General features: G+C 42.6%; 1 protein-coding gene across 1 annotated transcript in view; it reads right to left on the bottom strand.

The window, feature by feature from the left end:
* Positions 1-17,579: 17,579 nt before the first annotated feature.
* Positions 17,580-18,714, bottom strand: part of DIS3 (DIS3 homolog, exosome endoribonuclease and 3'-5' exoribonuclease) — a 1,475,941-nt gene continuing 1,474,806 nt past the window's right edge. Inside the window, exon 20 of the mRNA XM_044072053.1 lies at positions 17,580-17,987. Within this exon, the coding sequence (XP_043927988.1) occupies positions 17,910-17,987 (78 nt within the window). The 3' untranslated portion in view covers positions 17,580-17,909. The remainder of the gene's footprint in view (positions 17,988-18,714) is intronic.

The raw sequence follows: 18,714 nt of genomic DNA, 5'->3' as shown, positions 1-18,714 counted from the left end.
TGCAGCATGGGCCTTATACAAGTGGAAGTGAGAATCCGGGACCCTGTAATATCTGTCAGGTTTGGCAGGGGCCGGGGAAGAGAATCAGGGGCAGAACTGGCATCATTGTATGCATCATCAACAACTGATAGTACAGGTGGTATGGCTAAAGGCCTATGCTGGGGCAAGTGTAAAAAAGTCCTTAGCCTTTTCCTAGAATCAGGAAAATCCTGACCCTGCCATTGAAACTGTTCCCTCATTGAGTGTAAAGTTTCCCCAAAGGAAAATTCTTCTGGGGGGGAGGCAGAAGGAATTGAGTCTTCTGCATCCGAATCCTCATAAGGTGAGTATGGTCCTTCCTGATGGTCTGATAAATCTGATCCATCCGAGGAATAATCCGAGGAGAGAGGTTCAGGGGGTTCAGTCCTAGGCCTTTTGTCAGGAGGAGGTTGTGAGGCCCTGTCTGGGTGAGGTTGGGATCCCCTAATCAGAGATATAAGGTCCTCAGCAAGGCTGAGAATCTGAGAACTTGAAGAAGGTCTCTGAGAGGAAGCTTTTGCTGGTAAGGCCTTGGAAATTTTAGCTGCTTTAGCCCTGGAGAAGGCCTTAATAGACATGGAAGCAGGGGGTCTAGCTGCCCCATGTGCAGGAGTGGAGATGTCTAACGGAATGGTGTCGGACAATTCTTGTGCTCCTGCTTCTTCGGTAGGGATTTCTGTAGCCGACTCAGCCGGGGCCTCTCTGGCCTCGGTAGTCGGAGGCATGTTTTCGGCAGAAGGAAGAACCGAGGACTCGGTTTCAGCCGAAACAGAGACACTCGCGGTAGGCCTAACCGTGGTTTCAGCCGAAACCGCGGGTCGCGAGTGTCGGTCCTTTTCCTTGCATTTTTTGGCTAAATGTGTAGTCGGAGTCTCCGACGGCATTTTATATGCAAAAGCGGGACCAAAAAACTTTTCTGCAAACTCCGACCGACGTCTAAGTGTCCGTCGGTTGAAGGAAGCACAGGCTAAACAAGCTGATACGTTGTGGTCTGGGCCTAAGCAAGGAAGGCAGTAAGAGTGGAAATCCTTATGAGGTATTTGTTTCCCACAAGTTAAACAATTATTTACTTTGTCTGACATCGGCTGAGGCAAGAAAGAGTCCCCAACGGGGTACTTAGCTTTTTTAGAAGTCTTCGGTAGCTGAAATCTCTGGATCTGACCGACCGGCACTTACGAACAGCTTCTGCTTCGGGCACCGCGCGGCAAGAAAGACTGGGGAAAATGGCGTCGGCTGATGCCTTTATACCCCAGAAGCGATGACGTCAGGTGAAGTGCGACATCAGCCGAGGCCAGACCCAGACTGTGGAATCCGGCAGACCGAAGGGCTGCCTGAGGCAGAACAACCCATATGTTATGACTGCAGATGCATCCTTGAAGGACATCAGGGATAGGGGCTGGAGTGCACACTTCTAAACGAATGTAGTATCGCTTTTGAACATCAGAGATTTGCACAGACTCCCACTCAAAATGTGTCATCATATTAATAATGATCTCTCTGAAGGATGCTTCTTCCACAGGGCAATAAGGAGAGAGGGAATCATCATCATCAAGGGGCACCTGGCCAGGAGAGTGAATTTTTCTAGAGGGGCAAGCTATGGAATGGTCAGAATATGAAGCCTCCTTTTCAGAAGAAGATTCTACAGTAACCTTTTGTGGAGAGGGTGGAAGAGCTGAAAATGAAGGAGGTTTAAGTCCCATAATGACTTTGAACAAGCCCTAAGAAAAATCCATCCACTCCTTCTAGAAGTGGGAAGACAGGAAACAAGCTTAGACTTTTGTCACTTTTTTTGGGGGGGGGGGTGACATCTCCCTGAATCAAGCGTGAAAGCTCCAACTCCTGACATACTTCAGTGTTTCAGGAACCTCTTCCCATACTAATATTTGCAGGATTCCTTCCAGTCCCCCTGACAGTGATCTGCGGTTCCCACTTCTCAGTTGCAGTAGCAGTCTCTTCGGATTTCTAGTCCTCTGATGCCATACTGGCTTCCAAATGTGTCATGATAGAGGGCATCTGAGATGGAGCTGAATGTACCTCAGGTTCTGTAATCTCTGCAGGCACACTGGAATCATACTGGGCAGACAGTCCCAGAACAAAGCCTTCTGAAATTTTTCTTAGTAGTGGAAGGTACATCAAGTGTAGAGGACTCCACCATCTTAGACTGGGCTAAAGACTTCAGTCGTTGGGTCTCTGACAACATATTTAACAAAGACAAATGGGAATACAATGTCCTGGGTATAAAGGACTGGCAAATGGAACAAGATTTGAATTTGTGTTCTGTGCCTAGGCAGAAAAGACACTGGTTACTGGGTTCCTTTGCAGGGTTTTCTGCCTACCACACTCACATTTATCCCTCCTAGATTATATCAACAAAATCACAGCAAAACAGTTTAAACAAGAAGGATGGCTCCCCAATGGAGCACTTATCTGAATTCAAGAAGGCTTATGGTATAAATGGCCACGCAAAGGTCAGTCAGATGGGTTTGAGACCTGTATACGGGCTGGCAGATTTTTACTCATACACCCACTGATAAACCCCTATGCTTATGAGCTGAGGTCATATGTCAGACATATGGTACTGGGAAGGTTTAGGCTTTGGTACCCCCATCAGACATCAGCAGTAAAAACCCATCTGTTTGGAATACTGTAACAGCGATTTTCAGTCAAGACATCTGCAGGAAGACAAATAACAAATTTCAGAATAATTTAACTTTTAAATTTGTTATTTTGTTGTCCTGCAGTTCTGTTTTTCCACCAGTTTGTATTCAGTTAATTTGGTTTTCTGGTAAAGGGGAGATGTGACATTTTAAAACAGTTTACATACACCCAATGACTTTACAGGTCTGCATGAAGCGTACCTCTAGGGGCTTCAACAATTTCCTAAGCAAACTTTACTAGAAAACTATATTGCCACAGAAACAGAACAGAAAAACATATGAAAACAGATATATTTTTTATAGCCAGCTCAGTGGCATAGAGGGACAAAAGCCCCTCCACTCTGCAGATGATCCAGGTTTAGTTAATGGCTTGCGTGCTTTTAGAAACAGGTCAGGGAGGATTGGAGTGAGTGACAATTGCTGAAACACCCACTTTGGGGTGAGAGAGGTGGCTCTGGCTTCCCACAAGGATGACAGCTAGTGGGAGCACTAGGTGTTATTCCATGGAATTTGAGCCTACATGCTTGCAAAGCATTTTGGACTTTTAGCCAAGGGGAAATTGGCATGCAGAGGCATACTTCCCCCTCAGGACACAGTAACACATTGACGGTGAAAATCAGAACAACTGCTGAGGATCTGCTCTCAGGGAGACAGGGTAGTCTGCTCTATAACAATGACTCTTATTAGGCAAGGGAAAGCTGATTGGGACTCCTCTGCAGAAATTAGTGGGTGATAGGGCTGTTGCCTAGCCTGGGAATGCCAATTACTGGACTCACAGAATAAATGGGCTGACTGGCTACTGGTAGGGCATCCACTGGGCAAGGTCCTGGGGAATCAGACATTCTTTTCCCCAAGAGGACTCTTTTCTTTCAAAAAATTCTCAATAGGAGAGCTGGGGTGAAGCAGTGTCCGACTTGCTACAACTTCAGGAACAAAAGAACTGACGATGACATGGGCCAATATCCCCTTTTATAAAGCATGCAGAACTATGACTCCAAGTGTGAAGGATGTCAGTATGTACACTTCCTTAAACAGAGCTCTAGGATTCAGACAGGCTGGGTAAGACAGGCGATTCCTATATGTAATAAATTTTACTACAATGGTGCTCCATTTAAGAATATCTACTACTACTATTACGATTTCTAACTGAAAAAAAGGAAGAGCATCCCTTCTCCTGCAACTGACCACAGATGGCCTTTCATCAGTCCTAAAAAGGCAGAATCATTAAATAAGTTACTAAAATAAGTTTCAAAACAAAGTAAACATGTCTGTGTTGTGGATCTCATTAACGACTGTAAACACACTTCTTATATAACAGCTCTAGTATAAACTTGAAATAAATGGACACTTGTGAAAAACAGCAACACATTTTCCAAAAAAAAAAAATGAAAATCCTGGATGCAGAATGTGTACAATTGCTTCAGTGAAGAAATCATAAAGAAACTGCAGCAGTAAGAGCATAGCCTTTGTTTTAAATGGACATTCTTTTGAGAAAGCTGCTTTGAAAAGCAAAACTGATTAGTGCTATTTAGAGGACCAGAGATATTTAACAAATAAAGCCTGATACACATAGCCTCAAAGAACGTCATCTATACTTCTATGCATCTATCAATAGTTAACTGTAGGTGACAAATGAAAAAAGAATTGCTTAGATAAAAGGACAAACATAAGTGTTTTCTTTCAGCTTTTATTGTTTTTTGAGCTTTGTGTGGACAATCTGGAAATATGGTGAATTTCTGACATTCTTTATAGCTACAAACTGTTACATTTGATACAAATCATTGTGCGTTAATCAACCTTTAGTAAGAATTTCACAGCTACATATAGCTCCATACTTAAGAAATCCCCAGTAATGCAGATCTTCCATTTTTCTTGGGAGTAAATACTAAGAAACCTCCAAATATGGTCTTATCTGAGTAACAAAAAAAAAAGTGACAGTCATACAATTTGGAATTTTAAGCCAGGGTACTCACTTGCCGTAGCATGGGTTTTATCTTAGTTTTACTACTTATACTGTCAGCTACTTTTAATGAGTATCTTGCACTTAAATTAAAATGGAATTACAATATTGACCAGAAATGACAAAACCATACTTCTAATTTCCATTCATTTCATGATTATTAAATTTCATTTTTTTTTTTAAGAATCATAAATCAGTGTCCCTGAGTATCACTTGAAACTGGTTTGCCTAATAGGACTACTTTGTCAAGAAGTACAATTTGTACAAAAAATGTTGCAACATTATTTGGTTAAGTTCCACTTACAAATTATTTAGAAACATGGAGACCAACATAATGACAGGCACACCCAAATATAACGGTTAGAAAAACATACTTTATAAAACTTAAAATCCTCTTTAAAGTTCTCAGTCATAAAAATTTCAATGGTCTGCTATTGTACAGTTTATTTACATCTATATATATAAAATACAGTAATGTGTAATAACCTTCTAAGGCCTAGTAAGAAATGGAAACAATACACATACAAGAAACATGCACTTGTAATCAAGGACTAGAAATTTGTCATACATATACAAACATATCTATTGAAGAACATAATTCAGATTGCAGTATTTACTGCAGACCATTCTTGAATTTTAACAATGTGATACTAAAGCAGAGAAAAACAAAAATGTTTTATTTATCTGTATCTTGATCTATGTACGCTTTATGTGGCATGGGATGTGGTAATTTGTCTCTGTGTGTTTTCTACAATTCTTCAAATTTTAATGTTGGACAGCAGTCATGAATCCTACATCACAGAGACATGCATTTCATAACTTCTATTTTCAAAGCACCAACTCTCAAATGACTTTATACTTCAAAATAAACCATTAACCCTTCAAAAAGTACAAGTCCATATAAAAGATCAAGAGATATGTAACACCATTTACAGCACTGATGTTCCAATTTCAGAGACAAGAAGGAAAGGTAATGTGAAACATTTGCCAAATTAGTCTGTATATACATCCAACAACATAAAAGGCATGGGAAAACAAAATGACATGCACTTCAAAACAAGCTATAAGAACAGAAAGGAATTTCTATTTGTGTGGTTATGTTCCTGCATAACTGTTCTACACTCAGAGGTATCAAAGTCATACACATGGAAGAAGGCCCTAGCAGTGACATAGGCAACTTACTGTTTGTAAATATGAGAAGCACAAAATGACATGCATTTTCAAATAAGCAAGAACAAGAGGGAATTTCTGCTCAAGTAGTAATGTTCCTGTGCAACTGTTCTACACTCCTTGGGCATACCAAAATTATTTCTAAGTCATACTCAAGGAAGCAGACCCCAGCAGTGATGTGGGCAATCTACTGTTTGCAAATATGACCTAAAGCTGATGAAACTAAGTCTACTGAAGAGGACATCTGAAATACATGTGGACAAAAAATTGCCTCTGAATGATACAAGCAAAATCAATGCCACAACTGGAGGACAGGGTCCTTATACTTATAACAGAAGGCCCTGTCATACACAGCAAAAAGACTGAGTAGGTGCTTGAGTCAAAGACCAAACTATTACCTATATGAAAAAATGAGTACACCAAAATAAAGTTGCAAAATTAAAACTATCTTGTTTTCCTGAAGGCTCTTCTTCAAATCTAGTTAAGTCAGGCACTGCACTCCAGGGCAAGTCAAATGTCCTGGTTAACTTCTTAATATAGAGAGACAGACATGCATTTTATGTAAGACCAACTGATAGGCGGCACTATTTTTTTATTTTAACATTTGTTGATTGGGAAAGTCAGACTAGGCCAGAGCCTATTTTCAGCAGAGGCCCAAGGAGTAACACTCCAGACTATTGATGGTGTCGTCCTTGGAAAAGCCAAACTGTTTTCCTTTGGTGTCTGGTGGTATTATTGTGGGTCAGATGCCTACTAGCACTTCCTTTGTTAGGGATGAAAACTTCAAAACCCACCTCCTATGGAAGTAGAGTTGTCTGACGGAGACTTTCCCAAGCCAGTCTTTCTGTTGTACCTCATTCTTAAAGCATGCACTGAACGTTGTCAAGCTTCTATGATGTATTTTTCCCCATCTTGCATCAAGTGAAGCTGAAGAATTACATAAGCCTTTAAGGAAAAGTGGACATCTTGAGGGATTCTACCACTTCCACTTGATAACATTTTCACTTTATAGCACATGTACAGGACACCTGTCTCAAGAAGGTAGGGTTTCTGACAGGGACTAAAGGAGGTATATAGTGTACAATTTTGGAACATGACTTACTGAGACCACTCATGTGAAGCAGGGAAGGACACATCATGATCCCTTACCTTTTCACCTACAGAACAGAGACCCACACAGAGTTTTTAAATTCAACACTCATTAAACAGACGGTGACAAATAATGTGCCAAAGACAAAGCACAACACCAGTCCAAACAGCTCAGATTAGGTAAATGGAAAGCCGCCAGTGAAGGAGAATGTGAACTGACCTTATCATTGCACTACCATTAGTAACATAAGTTGTTTAATAACAAGTGAACAGACAAGCCCTTATATACCTAGGAGTAACATAATGAAAAGAGGTTTCTGACACTTGTTTACATCACGTGCAACTAACAATATGGCAACAATTAATTATATCTAGACAAAATGCCATTTGCCTCTGTGTTTTATACAAAATGGCAGAAACATATTTTTGCATCTTGATTGAATGCAAAGTTCAGTACTTACAGGGTCAAAGGGACTGACTTATTTCAGAAGAAATTTCTTGGTACATTTCTTCAGTAATAGAATAATAAAACAAAAAAATAAACTGAAAAAAGACCCAATAACAACAGCAATGTACTGTGGTGAAGTTCACTAAAATAGACTTTCTAATAAAAAAACAAAAACATTCCTGGCCTGGTGGCAGACAGGTAAAGCATATGTATGCACTACTTGAAAGCACAATTTAAAACTACGCGTGGATCTTTGGAGAAATGGCTAAGGGAAATTAAGATTGTATCTTCATCCTGGAGGTTAGAATGCAGAAGTACTTGCATAGCCTAGTGCAGAATGGAAAAGTGTACAGTATTCACCAAACCCCTCAACCTCTTGGCTCAAGAAATGTAGACAAAGCTTCACATAAGGGGGGGTGGGGGGGAATACTCAACAACAAGGAGAAATTTTAAATATTGCTCTTATAAACTTAGATATTTGATAGAATAATATGTATTGTCTTAGCATGCTTTTTTCTGATGAATATGAAGTCTGAAACACAAATGTATGTCATTATTTACTGACTTCAGTCCTTAGATCATCCCAGTGATTTGCCACAAAGCCACAGATTTTATGAGAAACAGACCAAAATATGGAGCAAAAATCTGGACATTCTGTGAAAATCAGGTATGCTAGATAACAGACATATGCTGAGCATACTATCTTATTTGTGAAAAGTGTCCTCTTTAAACAGTTTGGCTCCCTCCTTTTCCATTTCCATGCTTGGAGGTATGACTCCTGCTGGCACACAATACACTAGAAGAGCATACCTATCCACTATGCTCATTAGTTTACCCATATAAACTGTGAAAGCCTAGTTTATAAGGCAAGAAACAAAAACATAACTTACAGTGACATGAACACACACACACCCAACATACACTGAATTCCAAAAGTAACTCACATTTAGGAGATAACCAGGGTTAGTCCTAAAGGATACCAAATCCTACTGGAAGGTCAGATATAGCTTACTATAAATAAAGGTCTAAAGCTTTTAGATTCTGCAAACATGGGTGATGAACCACAAAAGCAATGTCTTGCCACTAAACTCAGATGTTCTAACACATCAATTATGAAATGTATGTTCCAAGGAGGAGAATGGTTTTTCAAAGGTGAGAAAATATGCAGTACTCATACTTTGTCTAAAATCCTGCCGTCCCTTCACAAGGTCATGACAGGAGGAAATGACAGAGGGATTCTTCACAGGTAAGCACAGATGCAGTACTCAAAACTGCCCGATCTGCTGTTGTCTGTCTAAAATCCTGTCCTCCCTCAACAAGGTCACGACTGGAGGAAATATCAGTGATCCGATAGTGTAAACCTTGGCTCTAGATGATTGTCGCTGTTGAAATGACACCCTGACCCCATATGCAAAAATGGGAAAAAAAGGGTGGTGGATGGATGGATGTATACCATGTCCATTACATAACTGGAATGCAAATCAAATGTCTGTCCGAGATGCTTTCCCTATATGTTTGGCTGACTCACCCAACAGAGTTTCTTTTCACTGATAAGTACGAACTAAAAACCCTAAAAAAAAAAAAAAAAAAAAAAAAAATAGAAACATCTATTGTAAGGGGGGGGCAAGCCATCCCCCAATCTGATACAAAGGAACTACCCCCACCTAACCCCTTATTTATATATAGACTCCACCTTTACACAAAAGTATGGAAAAGTGGAAAAAATACACTGCAGTGCATTGCCAGTTTGCACATCTTTGGGGAATTGGCTGAATAACCCTGTGGTGGGAAGCAGTGATGGCACTTAGACTAACACCTTTGTTGTTTTTATTTACAGAAGATGGTATCTATGTTAGCAGTGTGTACGGTATACATGGTCTTCACTACAGAGACAGTCTTACAACTTCTCTGAAGATCCTTGATGTCCCTTCCTGTACGGGATTCCCAAAAAGGGCATAAAACTGTTGACAGTCTTAATGGAAAATCAGACAGCCTTGTTCAAGCAAATGCCAGAGGCTGCCACCCTGGCTACTATGTCTGCAGCATCCAAGGTACAACATGCTACCTGGAAGTTCACCTCTGAAGCAGTGGGAAGGATATTCAATTACCCCTGTCCAGGACAGCTGAACATCAACACAATTTTTTTTTCTAAGGCTTGATGCAGCACAAAAAATAGAAACATATCATGCAAGTCAGGGATAACAATGCTATGGTTTCAAGACGTAAAATTAAGGCCATTTATTGAGAGCCTTGGGTCTTTATCTAGAATAGCCAAATATTAGGGTTTCAAAATTCAGCACTGAGCAGAGGAAACATGGACCCAGTTTTGAATGCTTCACCAGAAGGAATATCTACTCTTCCAGGGACCTGAATAAATGGCCAGCCTTCTAAAGTACTTAAGGTGCTGAGTCACAGTGCATACCATCATACCTATCTACAGATATGAGATTGTAACATGTGCTATGCAACTGAGAAATGCTCCCTTGAATTAAGACGTGCACAAAAAAATAATGTAAACAGATCAGACTCTGGCTTTAGAGGGATAAACTTAACTATTTCTTATGAACTATTATTCTAAATGTAAAATGTATCTGATGCAATTCTGTTTGTCAGATCTTAATAATCTAGAATAATGACACATTTGGATTTACCAGAAATGTGTGCATGTATACTTTTTATCTATCTATACACGCATCCACACACAAAAGCATGGGTACACAGTGAAATATCGCCTAGCACACACATTGCCACACAAGCAGCTGAAAAAAATGACCAAACATCCCACTGAAATGTTACAATTCAAAGGACAGCTGTTCATACAGACTGCAAACAACATCGCATGTACAAACTCAGACATCACATGCACTCAAACCACAAAATACAGAATTGACCCCCCCCCCCACTATTACACTTGCACAGTATTTTTTGCAAGGGGGCAAGATCCCACTGTACTCCCACACCTCATGATTAGAAGTTATGTACCTACCATAACGTTCCATGTTGGTTGTCTTCTCTCGCCTTCTTTCTTGCTGGATGGGTTCGGAGCCGATCCTCGGCTCCGACTCGGCACTTGCTAAGCTCAAGAGTCACTTTTACCAGCTCGAGGCAGCCCCATATCCCATGATGCAAGGCGGTAAATACCCAGATCTCGTTTGGAACCTAGAGGGAAAACTACCTAGCATAAAAACTTTCCACTAAGGAAAGAAGAGCAATTAGCCTAAAAAGGCTGTAAGGGGAAACCAGATAACTAAACTAGAACTAACTGGTGCCCAAAAGAAGCAATCTTCCAGAGACAAGAGAGATCAAGATCTGTCCAGGCAGGGGGGAGGGTCGCAAGAAAGAAGGCCAGAGAAGACAACCAACATGGAACGTTATGGTAGGTACATAACTTCTAAATGTTAGGTTGTCAATCTCGCCTTCATTCTTGCTGGATGGGACCGCGTCCCTAGCACCTCTATCCTGGGTGGCTCATTGGAACAGACTCTTGAGAACCGTAGAACCAAAACTGGCTCTATCCCTGGAGGCCAAATCCAATTTGTAATGAGAAACAAAGGTATGAGGAGTGGCCCAAGTGGCTGCTGCACAAATAGTATCTAAGGGTAGTCTAGCCTGAAAGGCTGTAGAAGTGGCTAAGCCTCTAGTGGAATGTGCCTTTGGTTTTGAGCACAGCTGTTTGCCCCTAAGTTGATAGATTTCGGAAATGGTGGAAGACAGCCATCTAGACAAGGTCACTTCGGAAACAGAGAGGCCTTTCTTATTTTCAGCATAGGAAAGAAAGAGCTGATCAGATTTTCTGAATTGTTTTGTTCTGTCCAAATAATATCTGAGTTGGCGGTGAACATCAAGATAATGTAATTTTTGTTCCGATCTGTTGGAGTAATTGGGAAAAAATACAGGGAGATCAATAGATTGGTTTAAATTTGTTTTTGAAGCAACCTTGGGCAAAAAGGATGGATTAGTTCTCAAGGATACTCTGTCCTTGTGGAAGACCAAATATGGGGGACGAACAGAAAGGGCATGAAGTTCTGACACTCTCCTAGCCGAGGTAATAGCGACAAGGAAGAGTGTCTTCCATGAAAGAAACTTTAGTGAGCATGAAGCAGCTGGCTCAAAGGGAGGAAGAATTAAGGATGTCAGCACTAGATTTAGATCCCATTGAGGAGGACGACTCCTGACAGGAGGTTTGAGGAGAAAAACTCCTTTTAGAAAAGCTCTACAAAGCTTGTGGGACATAATGCTGTGATCTGCAAACCCCACATGAAAGTTCGAGATCGCAGCCAACTGAACTTTGACCGTGGAAGATGAAGAACCCGAGTGAAAGATTTCCGCTAGAAAATCCAAAACTGCATGAACAGGGGCAGTAAAGGGATCTATGTTCCTTGATTTCGCCCAAAGGGAGAAGCGTTTCCACTTGCTAGTGTAAATCCTTCTAGTAGAAGATTTAAGGGAAGCCACTATGATATCCCTAACAGGGTTAGAGATCATAGGAAGCCTGGCTAAGGAAGGAAGTGGAGCAACCAAGCTGTGAGGTTGAGAGAAGGAATGGACCGATGCAGCTGACCCGATTGGTGGATCAGAAGATCTGGCACTGGGTCCAGATGCCAGGGCTGCGCCAAAAGGTAACGATGGAGGAACGGAAACCAAATTTGTCGAGGCCAATACGGGGCAATGAGAATCATTTTGGCTCTCAAAATGGTAGCTTTCTGGAGTACCTGTGGTATCAATGGAAAGGGAGGAAAGGCATAAAGAAGTCCCTGGGGCCAATCTTGGGTAAGAGCGTCTCTGGGGGGAATGGCCCGGAAGTGGGAAGAGAGAGAAGAAGGCTGGGCATTTGCTGTTTTGGGGAGTAGCAAAAAGATCGCAACATGGGCGGCCCCACTTCTGAAAAATCTCTTCCACTATAGATTGTTTAAGAGACCACTTGTGAGGCATGAGTATAGCTCTGCTCAATCTGTCCGCTAAAACATTGGTTTTCCCAGGGATATGCGTTGCTACCAGAAACCGATGAGAGGAGATCGCCCATTGCCAAAGTCTGAGAGCCTCTCGACACAAGGGATAGGATTTGGTTCCGCCCTGCTTGTTGATGTACCACACTACGGACATGTTGTCCGTGTGAACTGCAATTGTTCCCAAGGGAAGAAAGTCATTGAGGGCTTGCAACGTTAAAAGCACCGCTCTCATCTCTAGGACATTTATGTGCAGGTGGTATTCGAACGGTTGCCACGTCCCATGAACCATCCTGCCCTGATAATGACCCCCCCCCACCCGATCAGGGAGGTGTCCGTAGTGACTGTGGCTACCGGGGCCGGGGAAACAAAGGGTCTGCCCTGATGAACCTGGGGAGAAGAAATCCACCAGAATAGCTGGTTTTTGCAAATTTGTGTCACCAGAATTTGGTGACGCATGGGAAGTTGTTGGTAGGACCATTGGGTGAACAACATCCATTGAAGGAGACACATGTAAAAGCGGGCCAAAGGAAGAAGAGTAATGGCAGCTGCCATGAGGCCCAATACTTTTAGGACCAGTCTGGCTTGCACCTTTTTGCTGGCAAGGATGATCCGCACATGGCTTTGGATATCTAGGATTCTCTGGCTTGTGAGGTTTGCTGACATCCGAACAGTGTCCAAATTTGCGCCTATAAAAGTAATAGACTGGCAGGGCAATAAGGACGATTTTTCGTAGTTGATCGAAATTCCTAACTGAGTGCAGAGATTTAGGGTGTAATCCCTGGCTTGGAGAAGTTGATGCCTGGTGGTGGCTGAGAGGAGCCAGTCGTCGAGATACGGAAACACCTGGAATCCTTGACGTCTCAGGTGAGCCGTGACCACTGCCATACATTTGGTGAACACTCTGGGGGCTGTAGTGAGACCAAAGGGCAGGGCTCTGAATTGAAAATGACTGGACCCCAGCCGAAAGCGGAGAAACCTTCTGGAGCGTCTGTGGATTTTTATGTGATAGTAGGCATCCTGAAGGTCTATTGAGCACATCCAGTTGTCTTTGCCCAGGAAGGGCAAAATCGATTGAAGTGTGACCATCCGAAATCTTGTCTTTTTCACGGACTTGTTGAGCCTGCTGAGGTCCAATATTGGTCTCCAATCTCCTGTCTTTTTGGGAACCAAAAAGAACCTTGAGTAGATTCCGGGCTCTGGATGGTCTGTTGGAACTGGCTGAATGGCCTTTTTGTGTAGAAGCTTTGATACTTCTAATTTTGCGATTTCCCTTAGACCGGGTGGAACATCTGGAAGGGAATTTTTGTGAGAGAAAGGACTTTCCTCGAAAGGAATCTTGTAACCCTCGGATATGATCGACTGTACCCATTTGTCTTGTGAAAGGGAAAGCCAGGCTTCTGGGTACAGCGATAATCTTCCCCCGACTGCCTCCAAGGATGGACAGTCGGGCAACACCTCAGGGATGCTGGAAGGGCTTGTCAGAGAGAGGCTCTCTGCTTCCCTGGTTTTGCGGACCCCCTCTGCCTCTAGGGCGGCGTCTGTTATTATTACCCCCTCTGCCCCTAGGGGTAAACTGACCACGTGTGTCCGGCGTGACTCCCTGAGATTTATAGAACCACATCTTTCCGCCCTTCTGTCCCTTAGGGTAAGGCCTAGAAGGGGTGGAAAAACGGACTCCTATGGCAGAAAGAGTCTTGCCGTCTTGCTCACATCTGGTCAACGTATCCTTCACCTGAGGACCAAACAAAGTTGATCCATCGAAGGGAGAGTTTGTGAAGGACGCCTTAAAGGGATCTGCAAAATTACAAAGCCGCATCCAGGACTGACGTCTAAGAGCCACTCCTGTCCCTGCAGCTCTACTCGCTCCATCTGCTGCATACGAAATCAGCCGCATAGAGGAGTTGGTTATGGAGTTAAGGATTCCTAGCTGGGAAGCAATCTTGTCCTGAGCCCCTGCAGCTGTAGGATCCTGTACTACTTCACCTAATTCGTTAAGGATGTCCCTTTGAAGTCTGGTGAAGTGACATAAATAATTCAGCGAACACATGGCAAAGGTCGCTGAGGAAAACATCCGCTTACCATACCTGTCCATGGTCCTAGAATCCTTGTTAGGAGGATGGACTGGTACGGAAGGATCTGCAAGTTCCTTCTTGGTGGCGGCCGCCACCACCATGGCATCAACAGGGACACCTTTTGTAAGAAATTGTTTCTCGGAAGGGGCTGTAATAAATTTAGAAGGCCTCCTGGGAACTGGTTCTACGGAATCAGGAGATGCCCACGCCTTCCGAGCTATCACCTCCATGAGGGGGTCGAAAGGTGGAGACACCCAGGAGGTGGAGGGTCGAGATCCGATTGCCTCTAGGTATACCGACTCATCCTCGGAGGGATTAATGGAAGGCCAGTTTCCCCTCTGTTTTAGGAGTTCTAGAATGTCTGAAAATGAGACATCCTCAGAGGGGGATCTAGGGGACCCCTCCGACTCATCTAAGTCGGTATCTGAAGTAGTAGACTCAGGGGGATTCTAGGTGCTTCCTCTAACAGGTCCTCTTACGCGGAGGATCTCCTGACGGATCAGGAGAATTCTCGGAAGAGGGGGTTCTTCACAATGGGGAAACCTGAGGCGGTGGATCTCTTGGTCCGGGAGCAAGAGAGTGAGAAGAGACATCTACAGGCACCGTAGAGGGAGGAGCTAAGGGGATAGACTGCTGACTGAGCCCAGGGGCCAGCACACTCCTCATCACCTCGAAGGCTCCCCTCCCAGGGAGATCCGAGAGACCCCGCTCCGAAGGAACAGGGACCCCCGGGCCCACCGAAAGGGAAGGCTCCGAGGCAGATGTCGGAGCCGAGCTCACCAAGGCCGAAGCTCCGAGGGGAAGAGCAGGGTCGGACAAGGGTCTGATGCCACTCACCCCCTCGGAGCAGACCAGGGAAGCCCGACCACCGGATCCCTCCAAGGAAGGTCTCGAGGAGGAGATAAGAGTAGAAGCTGAGGGAGCAGAAAGGGGAGGTATCTGCCCCGCAGCCATAGCAGTGACTATTCCCATAGACTCTGGCTCCGAGCTCTGGAGGAGAGTCGAAGGAGGAACTTGAAGAGGGTGTGGACTAATAGTCATCTGTTGAGACAGACTATGAAGCATTTGGGCTAGTGCCTGTGATTTTAACAATCTGCTTACCACTCTCTCCAAATTATGGTCTGAAAGCCTGGAAGACCTAGATGATCGGCTCCGATGGCTCCGCTCCGAAAGAAGAGGAGCAGCCAGAGCCGACAGTATCGGCTCCAAGGAGGGAGACCTGGACCGCTTCCTCGACGGAACCATCGGAGCCGAAGAACCCTCGGTTCCAGACGGAGCCGACAACTTATGTATCGGCTCCGGCCGGAGCAGATACAGGCAAGGAAATAATGGTATCGGAGCCGATCGGCGCCGATACCGAAGCCTTAGCCACATGGTGATCGGAGCCGGTCGGAGCTGACACCAATGTGGCAGTTAAAGTATTGGCACCGATAGCCATCGGTGCCGAAGATTTAGTCAAAATTATATCGGCTCCAGCCGGAGCCGATCTAGACTCCAAAGGAGTCGGAGCCAAGGCCGGAGGCTTAGAAGCAGAAGCCTGGGCCTTGGAGGTCTTAGAGGGCTTTCCCGAAGCAGACTTGGCCGGGGAGCCCTCCGGTTTGAGAAGTCCTCTCAAAATTAATTTATTTCTCCTTTCCTGCAGGACTCTCTGGCTGAAAGAGTGACAAATAGCACAGGAGTCCTGCAGGTGGAGAGGTCCCAGGCAGTAGATACAAGAAGTGTGACCGTCTGTCAGAGACATCTTCTGACAGCACGAGTCACACTTCTTGAAGCCTGAGACCCTCTGTTCTTTGGACATAGTGCTATCCACAAAACACACACAACTCACACAGTCCCAGAATCAGAAATATTTAACTTAAATGAGTAAAAAATAAACCCACACACACACCCTGACAGGAAGTGATGGGAAGGGATGAAGGCCCGACTAAATAAAAAGAACTAGGGAAATAGTAAAACTAGCTAAAGACCGTAAAACTATCTAAAAATGACAAAAAAACTAATAAAAGAGAGAAATTTTAGGAATGGGTGACTAAAATGTGTATAATAAAACACTTACCAAGAGCTGGTAAAAGGAGTACCTCATCAGCAAAGCGGCAAACGAGATCTGGGTATTTACCGCCTTGCATCATGGGATATGGGGCTGCCTCGAGCTGGTAAAAGTGACTCTCGAGCTTAGCAAGTGCCGAGTCGGAGCCGAGGATCGGCTCCGAACCCATCCAGCAAGAATGAAGGCGAGATTGACAACCTAACATCATATGAATACTAACTAACTCCGCAATTGAACAAGCAAGGAATAAAGAAAATATACCCTTATACAGCAAAGTCCCTACTACACCACAACACTTGCACACATATCCAACTACCCAAACATTACCACATACTTACCAAATTCCAGCACTACCACAAACATATACACAGCAGCATATATGCATACCAAATACCACAACCCAAAGCATATCACACCTTAATTAACTTTTATACTCAGTCATACTCTCAATCTTTTACCACACGAAGACCACTCAATAACCTGACTACTCTACAAACGGCACTCCTATAAACATACATTCACATATCTATAACTATACCCCCTACAGTTGCGTGCGCATGCATGTGTGTGTGCACATTACATATATAAATAAATACATATGTGTACGTATATAATATATATACACACACACACACATATATATATATATATATATATATATATATATACATACACACACACACACACACACACACACACACACACACACACACACACACACACACACACATATATGCATGTGCATACAACTATAGGGGTAACATGTAATCAGTTAAAACCATAGCTGGTTAAGTGAGCTCAGTCCCAGTAAATTACATTCACAGCTGACTAGAAACTGCAATCAGTTTTGTGCACATGACAGTCATACAGCAGGGAGTGGGAATACATCATTTCTCTGTTGTTGCGTAATCTTAGTTTAAATAATGCTACATGAGTGTGAGGTACATTTTTCACATTAGGTTGTGTGTGGATTGGTTGAGTTCCACAGCATGTCATACATACACACAGATAGATAAACACACACTTATTTGAAGGAAAATGATAATGCACTGAACTTCTGCTGCTTTAAGACCAATACATACCCAGTCCAAAGAGTAAGACGACTAACAAAAAACAACTACTGTCACTATTATCAACTTAAAAACTATTCTAAATAGTTGGAAACAATGTTAAGGATTTTATATAATTTATCATGGTACCCACTTTTAACAGAATAAAACTAATGAATTTAAAACCAATGTTGCAATACACAGACAGGTCATCACATGAAAAAACTGCTAACACTATTGACTAGTTCCATTTTCTGATATTGAGGTATACCCATCTACTTAAGTTAAATCCATTTCAAATCTGTTTCAATTACATTAAACAGTTTGCTAAAGAAGGCGGTATGGATACTTGGTAACATTATGACTACATTATATATTCAAAAAAACATGAGATCAATAAAAAAAATTTTAATAAATATAATGTTAATTGTTAAAAATGTTTCAGTATGTCTATGTGCTCAACTTGGGTCTTTTAACTTCGGGTTCGGTTTTACCATTGACTGAACTAGGAACGCTGATCCCTGGTATCTGTAAAAAGAAAAAAGTGTAATTATTAGAAGTAAAAAAAATATATATATATAAGCCTAGAAATGAAACTCTAACCTTCTCAGCAGTAAGTGAATATAAACAAACTAAAAAGATGCTGAAACATACCCTTTAAGTGTACTGATACTTAGTAATATTTGCAACAGTCACTGCTGACACCTTTAGTCATTAACTGTTGATTATACAATAAACGGCCTTAATTATTCAAAAAACATACACGCTGATTGGAAAGACAATCAACATGTCCACTGTAAATCAAGCTGTTCCAAACAGAAAAAAGTCTGGCTGAATTAATTTTCCAGTATCACTAAGCTGACAATTTAAGTTACTAAAAACACTTGTCATTCGGCTACTACACACAAAATCCAACAGCAGTTTTTTTTAAAAAAAAAAGGAAGAATCTCACAGGTTTCAATATAAACTGCCCCTCCAAGCAGCTTCACAGACATTGCTCAAAATATATCTCCCTGGAAATCAGTTTCTTCTCTATTAAACACTTACATTTAAGAGCTGCACAGCTTCTAAATAAAGATATTTTAACAGAGAAAGACAGCGGTTGTAACATTTCATAGTCAGTAGCGGTGCTGGAAAAATATCAGTGCAATCAGTTATAATGAACCATACATTAAGGGGAAAAAAATTTACAGAAACTAAAAGCTATAAATCAGCTGTCAGTACAAGTGCGCATGACCACACACACACACACACA

Source organism: Protopterus annectens, chromosome 5.part0 (assembly GCF_019279795.1).
Source record: "Protopterus annectens isolate FY-2018-M chromosome 5.part0, PAN1.0, whole genome shotgun sequence".
In the NCBI taxonomy this organism is placed as follows: Eukaryota; Metazoa; Chordata; order Ceratodontiformes; family Protopteridae; genus Protopterus; species Protopterus annectens.
This window is presented reverse-complemented; position numbering and strand designations above follow the sequence as displayed.